Here is an 11,858-nt window from a genome sequence, read left to right as displayed (position 1 = left end):
TTTATAGAAGGTATACATGGACTTGGTGACAAGCTAAAGGGGGTTTCAGATTCAAACTCCGAAGTTAAAATTGTATCTCTGGTTAGATGGATGTTATTCCCCCATTTTAGACAGCTGAGTTGGCTGTAGAACTGAATATGTAGTTCTATAGGAGGCTTTCGTGCTAACACTTGTAGGGCAGAGTTGGAGGTAGTTCTATAAGCTTTGGTGAGAGGGATCAAAGCTTTCCTCTGAGCTGATGTTAATTTACGTTTAGGATGGGTCTTATTCGATGCCCATCCTAACATCTACAGGCATAAGTGATAATTGGTATGAATAATTGATTGTAAATTGTTTCAAGAGCATCAAAACTAAGTCCCCACGTGCCACGAGCAACCTTAGTGAAGGCCTGGAAAATTAATCCATGTTTGCTTTGTTATATGATCAATATGACAGCCGGTAATCCAGGATAATTCCCAGATATGTCAGTGTTTTTTATTTTTATGCATGATAGAATGCATTCTCCTATCAAATTGTTTGCAAAGCAACTGCCGTGACATACCGATACAATATTCAGCATTAGTTATTGAACTGATGTCAACATTTATATTTTCATTGTAATATAGTTGCCAGGTCTTACATTTTCCCTATAAGCTTTATGTTTTTTGTACATTTTACTGCTTACTTTTTTCTTTTGCCTGTAAGACAATTTCTCTAAGTTTGTTAAAGTGCTGATATATATTAAAATTGCAAGAATTTGTTAACCTTGATGAGTTGTATGATGAATTTTGTAAGTGTAGGGGTGTTTTATTAGTGTGTTTAAGTTATGAAAGCAATGATACTAATAAATGGCTGTATTTTTTTCTAAAGTTTCTAAAGAAAGTGTTCCAAACATAAATGAAGTCATAGGGTTTTACTAAGTACTCCAAGCTATACCACCTTTGTAGAAAGGATCCTTTCAGTAATGAAGAATAAATGGACAGATGTTAGAAACAGGAGCTGTCCAAAGCTGATCAAAGCAAAGTTACAAATTGTACACAATTTCCCTTTCACTTGTAAGCAGTTTAATCAATTTGCAAAACAAGATAAAAAAATTATTAACAGCAGCTAAATCACAAAAAAAAAAATATTAAAAGGAGTAAATATCATGTAAGTTAATGTCATCAATGTATGTTGTTTTTTTTTTGAGAAAATCCTACTGTAATGTCAACTTAAAGCATATTTTTCAAACTATGTTTCTATCTTTGCAGCATTAAAAGATAGAATAATAGTGTTTGTGAAAAGCATCATTATAGATCAGTTACATTCAACTGTTAAGCTATCATCAGAATGAAAGAACACTCAGTAATTTATATTGTAATCTCTACGTAATTTCATTTTGGCATATAGTATGATAGTTCCTTTGTGTAGATCAACAGTATAATAAAACTTCCTAACCATATGCAAATAAAGTAGGATAACTCGAAATCACCACCAGAGGGCCTGAAGCAGTTGAAGAATGGATAAGGACAGCATGGTGAGAAGAATTCTTCATGTTTTTAATGCAAAGTGTCAGAACCTACAATAGAAGGCTGACACTTGATCGTTTTTAACATTGTAACCTCTTTTTACTTGTTTACCTGTGTTTTTTGAAAAAGTTTTTCTTCAAAACAAATACCATGTTAACTGTTACTTCTGGTGATGTTTTAAAATAGGATTATGATAGACTCGAAAATTTGATATTTTTGTAAATAGTCGAAACTTCAATTATGAAGAAATGTATCCTGAGTTAATACATAAATTGTGTTCATATGGAAATAGCATTGTTTATTTCATGCACAAGAAAAGGGAAACCTCAGAAGTGTTAATGGTGTAACTACAATTTTTACGAATGTTGTGTTGGCTATCAGTATCTGAGTGTTGTGGATCAGGAATACAGAATCGATTCATCAGTTTGTTTAATTGACTAAGAAAGTCACTATCAGAATTATTTCCTTCTTCGAGGTTTATAAGAATTTGTGGTTTACGTAATTTGTTGGTACATAGCTTGGTAATGTACCCCCATGGATTTTTGGAGGCTTTTTTGCAATAGTCTTTCCAGCAGTTTAATTTTGTTAATTTTATTTCTTTTTTATAGATGTTTTGGTGTTGTAAATACTCATTCTTAAGATTGGATCGTTGTGGTTCTCTTCTACATCTTTGGAATGCCCTTCTCTTTCTATTGCATTCTTTACGAAGATCACTGAGCCTGGAAGTCCACCACGGTACAGGTCTTCTTTTCATTTTAGATTTCGGAATAATATTTTTCCTCGATTTTATATTTTAATGTTATTGGTCATGATGCTGGTGACAGCTGTTATATTATCAAAATCATAGTCAATAAGTGAGCATTGTAAATAAGTTTGCAAAGATTGCCAATCAGCTCGAGATGTAACTTAATTCAGTGTAAAATTTCAGACCAGAATAATATTTTATATCGCACTAAATTATATAGACACCCAAGCTCATAAGCTTGGGTGTCTATATAATTTAGTGCGATATTAAATGCAATGTATGAATGATCACTTAGTGATTCCTCATGCAGTACTCGCCAATTAGAAACCCTTGTTAAAAGTGAGCTAGTACATGCAGTCACATCTATCCATGTGTCCCCACTATGAGATCTATAAGTGGGAAATGACAGACGATTATTAACAACAGTAAGGTCGTTGTTAAGAAAAAATTCCTCAAACTCTTCACCTCTATGATCTAGCTGATATCCTCCCCAAGAGCGGGAGTGGGCATTTAGATCTCTAGTCACTATGATGTTGTCTCTTCTATAGATACTTAATATACTCTGTAATTTATCAAGGATATCCCCAGCTGGTGCAGTTATAGGGCAGTACACAATACCAAGTATCAGTTTTGTATTAGCGTCCTTAATTTCCAGACATAATATACTCGTTATTATAAACTTGATGAAATAGTATTGGCAAATTCTTATTAATGATAAGGGTGGTGGCCCATGGGAAATTATTTGTCTCCGTTATGGTGATACAGTTAGTCGTAAAGCAACTAAGACGGTTATTGTGACAATAGGGTTCCTGCACTAGTATGATATCATAGTATTTTAATTGAATGTTTAACATAGATGAAGCAGCTATGCTTCTTCTAAAGTTGATTTGCAGTATACGTAAGGGGTTATTCATTGTTGTCTTCATAGTCGGTATTAGCAACTAATTTATCTTTAATTCTTACAAAAACTGGGCAGGAACCACTACAAGCGTTATGTGCAGTACTTCTATTTTTCTCATATTCACAATTGCAGCATTTAGGAATGTTTTTATAGTTAGGGCAATTACGATACTCATGATTGCCAGCGCAGTGGCTACAAATGCTGATATGTTGTTCGCAAAATTTTGTTGCATGTCCATATCTGAAGCAACGCAGGCATTGTAATACCGGGCAGAAATCTGAGACTCTACACCTAGATTAAGTATGATACATGAACAGTCATTTTTCCCTCAGTGTTTGCGAAGAATATTACAAGACATTTAAATTTAAATTGCTTACTTCAATGTCATTGGTGTTGCGTTAGCCACGCATAATAATAATAATAATAATAATAAAATGTTATTGCATATTCTAATTCAGTATTTTTCAACCTTCTTGAATACGCGGCCCCTTTACAAGTTAAAAAATTCTGACGACCCCCAGGGCCATATTAAAATTATATTAGTGATTTTAAAAACTACGTATTTAATTATCTTTCTTTAAATATTGATCGAAAAACCAATCGTAATGTAAAATAAACAGGCACAGCCTTCTCACTGAAATTGTAGCTTTTTTTTATTTAGTGTAGGACCTACAAACACTTGTCTTTTATTTCACCCGCGACCTCTCCTCCTGTGAAACTTTGCGACCCCTCTGGGAGACGCGACCCACAGGTTGAAAAACACTGTTAAAAATCAATAAATTACAAAAGATCTATTTTTACGGAAGAAGTCGCTGCAGAAACACCAGAATCAAAACAATAGGGTCAATTCTTACACACTCATTTTATTATTAGTACATAATGTACACAGATCACATCATGAAATGATTAGAATCACTACTACTTTCCAAATCATGTTATTGCAAACAAAATTTCATACCAAAATAATATTTGTCAAAAACAAGGCAGCTTTTATAGTTTTCAGTTTGTCCATCCACATTAGCAAATAGTGGGCACTCTACCGAAGCTTTCCATCTGACGTCGGCATGACAGCGATAAAAAAACACATAAAATACAATAAATAATAAAGAAATTATTATTAATATTTAGAAAATCGAACATGGCCTATGGCTTAGATCGTTTTGATCGCAGTCATTGAGTCGGTGACTAAAGCCTTTGATGGCTTATTATTCTAACTGCGGGCACCACCCACTTAACCTTTAAAGAATAATGAAAATTCGAACTTTTACGACTAACAAATGACACTTATTTTCACAATGTCTAAATACAATAAATAATAAAGAAATTATTATTAATATTTAGAAAATCGAACATGGCCTATGGCTTAGATCGTATTGATCGCAGTCATTGAGTCGATGACTAAAGCCTTTGATGGCTTATTATTCTAACTGCGGGCACCACCCAAGGCTCTTGTTCCTGCTCGTCGTCTGCTGCGGCGCCATAGTAGGTAGAGGCAACCGACGGTGGTGCTTAGCAGGATCTTCATTGATCCCTCATTAAAATTTCTTGTAATATTTTTAATGATACATGAAGCCATCAGATTAAAGAACACAAACAGAGTAAAAACTTAACATCTATCTGTTCTCTGGGCCGGATTTAAGGCTATTGGAGTGATATGCGCCAATCGGGCATCGCGCTTAAAGAAACCCCGCAGCACATCAAAATTTATATATTTAAAAATAGTTTCAAATTACAGAATAGATTATACAGTTTAGCGATCATGTCGATTGAGAAGCAAGAAGCAAGCCAGATAAATTTTGATACTATTGTTACGATATGTACTGGTGGCGACACATAGCGGCCAACAAAAAACGAAAGTCGTCTGTCGTCTGTCATACAGTCCATAACGAGTGTCTCCTCTTTAGTAGTAATAAATAATAATTTAAGTTNTCTCTATTGGCCCGCTGTCACTACGCTTCGCCAATCGCGTTAATTCTTGGCAGTTGTAGCGGGCAGACAAGAGTGTCATGGAAGTATGCGATAAATGATGATATCAAATGTGAATAACAACGAAATGTAAATAACGGAAAAAGAACAAAGAAGGGAAAATAACGGAAAAAGAACAAAGAAGGACGGCGAAATGAAAATGTGAAAATAAATGTGAAATTGAGTCGATAACATAATCGAACAAGTCGAGGCAGCTTATTGGCACGAAATTCGCGGCCGTCAATGCCTAACAATTGTTGTCTTAGACATAAAGATAAACAAAACACCTTTTTTGCCGAGAAATATAATTTTTAAACAACAAACGTTTTCAGCCTAATTAATAGGCCATCTTCAGGTTGAAAAATACAACGGAACGTAAATGTTCCATGAATAGAACATAAAAATTTAAATCAAAAATTTTTTACAAGAGAAAATAACGGAAGAATATTTAAAAATTAAAATAAAACACTAAAACAAAAATAACATAAATCTTCAATGTATTAATTCTGGTCGGAGCTTGTAGTATATTTCTTAACCAAATATTTCCATGCCGAAGGCAGGCTCTCGGAATCCCTCGCATTTAAACAGCCTTCTCTTATCTTACTTCTGTATATTTCTATTTTTTCTGCCGTCATTGCTAGAGTTGGGGAAGACAGAGGTTTGATGATTGTTGCCTCGTCCCATTTCACCTCAGATCCTTGTGCTTGCGCCATTTGTGACAAAACCGTTGAATTAGACGCTTTTCTTATGGCATATCTATGTTCCTTGAGCCTTACTCCCAAGCTTCTGGTGGTGACGCCGATATAATCTTTTTTAACGTCCAGTTGTAAGTTTTCATAAGGAATCTTATACACCCCTGCTCTCTCCTCCGCTCTGATATTATCCTTATCGTTTCTCAAGATCTTATACAAATTAGGGGCTCTTCTTAATACCATTCTTGATTCCTTTCGTCTAGCAATTTCCTTCATAACACTATTCATACTACTATTATAAGTAAATTTCGTGAGCCTAGTAGGAACATTTCTTAAAGTTCTTTTTACTATGCCCCTTTCATACTTCTTAAGCATTCCGACAATTACACTTTTTCTGTAACCCAGGGTCCGGGCCACCTGCAATACTCTATCAATCTCCTTCTCTCTGTCAGCGATTTGGTCACAATATAAATAAGCTCTCCTTATTAACGCTCGGAAGGCTGCCATCTTATACTGATACGGATCCATAGACTGGGATGGTATATATAATGGTGTGTGTGTAGGTTTAATATAAACACTTGTGGACAAATGCCCTTTCATAAACCGGATATTAATGTCCAAGAAGTGCACATTCATGGAACTCTTTTGTTCTAATCTCAATCTAAGCCCATCATTGTTATCATTAATTCTACTCATAAATTCATGCACCCTCCTATTATTCTTCCATAAGATCAGAATGTCATCCACATACCTGCTGAAATATACGATATCATCTTTGAACCCATGAAGAACCCTTCTTTCTAGTCTTCTGACAACTAATTCGCAAAGGATTCCTGAGAGGGGACTCCCCATCGGAACCCCTCTTTTTTGTCTGTAGATCTGACCACAAAAGATGAAGCACGACTCACAGCACACCAGGTTAGCCAGTTCTTCTAGCTCTTGCGTGTAAAGAAGCAACTGGGAGTTCTTTATGTACAAGAAATCCAATAACGCATCCACACAAGACTCAATCATTACTGAAGGATACATGCTTTCATAATCTAAGACGGTCGCTACCTCATCCTCCATTAAAGATATATCTTGTATCTCCTTGACAACAATAAGAGGATCCTGTGCCACTAGATTATCATCATCAAGGTGCGAGGATAAATACCCGTGCAGCCTGTTTATTTTTTAAAAAACGACTTATACAGTAAAATTCAATTGTTGTAATCGCTTTCGGATCTGCCAATAGAGTGACAATAATTGATCTTCGTGCAAACTCGATTAGTTGTCATGTTTCTGAATACACTTATTCTAACAATAAGCGAATTCTCCGTAAATAATAGAAATGAATGTTATCGCCCTGAATAAATGACACGTACTTAAACAAGTAAAAATAACCACATCACTTTTTAAACAATAAAAATGGTTTTTACAATAAAATTAGTATTTATTGTAAAAACCATCTTTTTTTCGGTACATAAAATCAATTGTTTTATGTGCAAAATGAAAATTACAAAACGAAGAAAATCAGTTTAGAAACTTCTTGTTTCATGTTTAATAAAGTCTAAAATACGAGTATTACATATTTTTCGAAGAAATGTAGTAAAATTATTTCCATAAAAGTCATTATTCATTACTATTATGATGTTTAATAATATGATACTTTAAATTAGATTTAAAGCGAAATTTTTGTGAGCAATGATTACACGAGAATGGTTTCTCTCCGGTGTGAAGACGAAGATGTCCTATCAGATGATGTTTTAGTGTAAAACTTCGTTTGCAATGATCGCAAGAGAATGGCTTCTCTCCCGTGTGAGTTCGGAGATGTAAAATCAGATGTGCTTTTCGTGAAAAACGTTGCTTGCAATGATCACAAATAAAAAATTTCTCTCTGGTGTGAGTCTTGACGTGGTCAAGTAAATGACAGGATTGGGTGAACTGACGATTACAGTATTGGCAAGTGAAGAGCCCTTGGCCAGTGTGAATCTTTCGATGACATTTTAACCCATTTTTCGAAATGAATTCTTTCTCGCAACTGCCACATCGATACTTCCCATTTCTTGACTTCTGATTGTTTAAACCTGTAAAATATGATAAGATCATTAAAACCGAAACTCCCTTGAATTTATTGCTAATCGAATATGTAAAATTTTAAATTTAAGCACGCTGCTTTTAAAAGACTGTTAAAATTGTATGTGCAGATATTAAAAAGAATTTTCCTTTAGTAAGTTTATTTAAACTAAAGTTTAAACCTTGCAACTAACTGGATCACACCACATCACACCATAAATCATACATAAACTGCTTACACCAGTATTTGCAAATATTTTCAAGCAGTATACACATACTATCACAAATTAATGTAATTTATACATTTATCTCAAAACAATTTATATGAAGTGTGTTTTAACAAATAACATATTTGAAAATTATTTAAAATATCTTCATTTCATTTTCTGTTTCTCTTCATTTCTTTAACATATATTTTCCCCTTTTTCATACTCTCGTATAATTTCTTCACTGTCTTCAATTTAGTCTTCTGTAAACAGAAGTTAAACGCATTCCTCGACTCATCCTTTTTCTGGAAACAATTCTTCATTTGTTACTCTTCTTTGTATTGGTTGATAGTAAATCTGAAAATAAAGTTTTGAATGAAATGAGATACGAGAATGACGTCATACATTATTTTATTTAAATTCTTTCTTGAACACGTCACGCCACAAAATTAAAGCTGGGATTAAGATCTGAAAAATAAACGATTTTAAGTTAATTTTGTTAAAAAGGAATACTTTGAAATGTATTGAAAAAAAATACGTGGCACCATCTAATACAGTAGAACCTCGATTATCCGGACCTCTAATATCCGGATTTTCGATTATCCGGATTGTTCAAAATAAACAAAAATTTTACGACTTTGCTGATTTGCACTTGGTGAATTACGACATTTTATGTACGTGATGGAATGCATAACATTTTTTGTTTCAACAACGTCTCACCCAGCACAGTGGTCGTAAACTCTTAAATATATTTTGCGTCGTAATAAAAATATAACTTGACATACGTATTTATAAATAATTTATATTCAAATTACATCATTTCTATGACCAAGGGCGGCGTAAGGCATGGGCAACGTGGGCCACCGCGAGGCCTAGGCGGTGGCCCACGTTGCATTACTTATTGCTATGCATTACTTAAAAGCCGCGAACACGACGAAAAAATTTTACTTGTCATAAAACGATAAATGGTTTGTCAAATTTTTATTCATTAAAATGCAGTTTCAACTGCTTTTTATTTTATAAAATCCGTCTTCTTGAGCCGCCAGAGGGCCTTTTAAACAATAGCTAGTCTGTTAGCGCTGGTTAGTAGTAGTCCAAATTCAATACGAACTTTTGTTTCTTGAAAATTTGATCACGATTTAAATACAGTATTTATTTTTAATATTACCGATATGTCATCGAAAAGAAAACGTGTTGTATTATCATTGAAAGACAAATTAAAGTATTTGTTTCGATTATCCGGATTTTTCCTTATCCGGACGGCTTTCATCTTCAATTAGACCGGATAATCGAGTTTTTAATGTACTAATATAAATAAACAAATAAAAGAGTTAAAAAGGAAATTTATGCTTGACGGTTATCGGAAAAAAATAACTAGTAATTAATATAATTAGTACATTAGTACGTTTTTTGGGTGTAAGACAATGGAAACTGCACGGAAGAACAGCCGCTGATAAAATCTTGACCGAAAGAACCGTATGTAATATGCCTATCAATAACAACGTTGGAATATAACGGTTGCAACAACGTTATATTTACTGACGAAAAAAGTTTTACTGATGTATTAACTTGACATGTATAAATTACATTCTAATAATAATATTTATTAGAAAATGGAATTATTTTAATTTTTAAAGTGAAATAAATAAAACTCGTTAATGTTCTGACTTAACGCGTGCCACATTTTTGTCGAAAGTAATCAATTGTTAAAACACATTGTTGGATGTTTCCATTGTTGATGCCGTATTGTTGGAAAAAAAACGTTTGCTTTTTTCTTTTAATAGCAAGTTTTATAAAAAGTCAAAATGAAATGACAAGCGATTCAATGTTGGATTGAAGCGTATTATAGTATTATATTTCAAATACTATTATATAATATAGTAAAGAGGTTAGAAGTACGAAGTAATCTAATAATCTTTGCTGTTGTTAATTTTGCTCGAGCAACGTCAGGTCCATCTGCTAGTAATATAATATATTATATTTATTGATATTCAATAACCAGTTAATTAAAACTAGAAATAATAATTAAGTTTAAATTGAAGTTGAGATTATTTACAAAAATTAAATTAAATTTCCGAGTCTATCTTTTTGTAAATAACCTAAACTTTAATTATGAAAAAAAAATACATCCTGAGTTATCACCAAATAAAAAATTAAGTTTAATTAAATAAAAATTAAAACCCAGGCTATTACCATTGTAATTTCAATCCTTCATCGAAAGTTAAGAATTGAAATTACAATAACTCCGTTTCAAACATAAAACGGGGTTACCTGTAGATAGTTAATTAAATAAAAATTAAATAAAACACGAATGCAGAGAATAAAATAAGTCATGGTAGAGAAGCTAATTACAAGTTTTTGGTCTCTGCGCTACACTACTCATTCCTTCTGTAATTTACTTTAAAACAGAGAGCCTGCAGTTATTACCCAACACATTATGTTAAAATATTGAAGTTTTGAAATAAAGTAATTTTATTAATGTAATATATCAAATATATATGAAAACTTATTAAAATTGACTGAGTTATTCTGGCATATAGCCTATATTTTATTATCTGGTAATATTATACAAAAACGAGTATTATATACCAATAAATTCAGATGAGTGTGCGTGTTATTGAAAGATTAAATGTTAATGAGAATAATGCATTAACGGAAGGAATTTTTGCATTAATTTTCTCTATTAATTTATATATATCGATCGTTTTAAACAGAATAAAGCGATTATATAATAAATCCAATATTTCTGACTAAAAGCTTAGAATATACACGAACAGGAATAGAGATGTCTTTTTGAATGTTACAGTATGAATAACAATAAAATAGACCCAGATATTATACTTTCACCAACGTATATACTATTCAAAATACTTGCAATCGATATTTCTAACCGCAACGAAAATTGGCAGTCACTTACGAAATTCTACAGAGTGTGTCTTAAGACATTTTTCTTTATTCAGACTGTACAGTATGTCGTCATACTATCGACAGGAGATGAAGAATTAGCGTTGAATCTATGTGACGTCTACGGAGCATTTGGAGAAAATGCTTTTCTTCTGAGAATAATGCATTTATTCTCGACATTATTTATGTTAAAAACGTTATTAATTTGGAACTCGCAAAAATATATTCGGCTTTATAAAAAGAGTCAAAAATTGTGGTTTGAAATTATGAATGAATCAACGTTTGTCACTTTTCATTTGAGAAGGTTTATAGAACTTCAGGATATATTAACTCGTATTTGGATTATTTTAATTGCATCAGTTGGATTGAATATTGTGATGGTTTATCGATATATATTTTTACCATATATCAGTTATAAGTGGTCTATAACATTAGGTATTTCTATGTTTTTATGTATAATTTGGGATATATACATTGTATTGTATAACATTGTTTTCATTACTTTTGTCATTATCTTATGCGAATTACATAAGATACAATTGTTTGCAATAATTCACAAAATAGATAAACAGGGTCAAGACATTTCCATGAAACTTGTCTGGCAATGTTTGCAAAATTGCAAAGACAGTCTTAAATTTTGTAATGTTATTCAAAATGACTATTCCATTACTTTAGCCATTACACTATTTCTTGTTGAATTTTCAGTTGGATCATTTCTAATTACTTCTAAGTTAATATTTGTAAAGTGTGTACTAGAAATAATATTATTAGTACTCATAGTGGCGGTACTACTATACCTGTATTATTTATCGACTATTTCGACATATGTAAGTACATAAGAAAGTTATTTTAATTAACATCAATGGTAGTAAAGACTTTAATAATAAAACTGTTATATAAAAT

General features: G+C 32.5%; 2 protein-coding genes across 2 annotated transcripts in view; both read right to left on the bottom strand.

Moving 5' to 3' along the window:
• Nucleotides 1-5,598: 5,598 nt before the first annotated feature.
• On the bottom strand, nt 5,599-6,858 carry LOC111639411. The gene has a single exon (XM_023385296.1). It carries the CDS (start codon nt 6,856-6,858, stop codon nt 5,599-5,601), a length of 1,260 nt encoding a protein of 419 aa, XP_023241064.1.
• Nucleotides 6,859-7,398: 540 nt separating this feature from the next.
• LOC111639410 (gastrula zinc finger protein XlCGF57.1-like) overlaps nt 7,399-11,858 on the bottom strand; it is a 29,231-nt gene continuing 24,771 nt past the window's right edge. The window contains exon 7 of the mRNA XM_023385295.1: nt 7,399-7,906. Coding sequence (XP_023241063.1) covers nt 7,402-7,906 — 505 coding nt within the window. The 3' untranslated portion in view covers nt 7,399-7,401. The remainder of the gene's footprint in view (nt 7,907-11,858) is intronic.

The sequence above is a fragment of the Centruroides sculpturatus genome, unplaced genomic scaffold (assembly GCF_000671375.1).
Source record: "Centruroides sculpturatus isolate CEXI.00-Female unplaced genomic scaffold, Cexi_2.0 scaffold1222, whole genome shotgun sequence".
Lineage (NCBI taxonomy): Eukaryota > Metazoa > Arthropoda > Arachnida > Scorpiones > Buthidae > Centruroides > Centruroides sculpturatus.
Note: the sequence above shows the minus strand (reverse complement) of the source record. Positions and strands in the feature narration are given on the sequence as shown.

Excerpts from the sequence above, each read along its gene's own strand:
- LOC111639411 (XM_023385296.1), bottom strand. The coding sequence starts at position 6,858 with ATGGAGGATGAGGTAGCGACCGTCTTAGATTATGAAAGCATGTATCCT.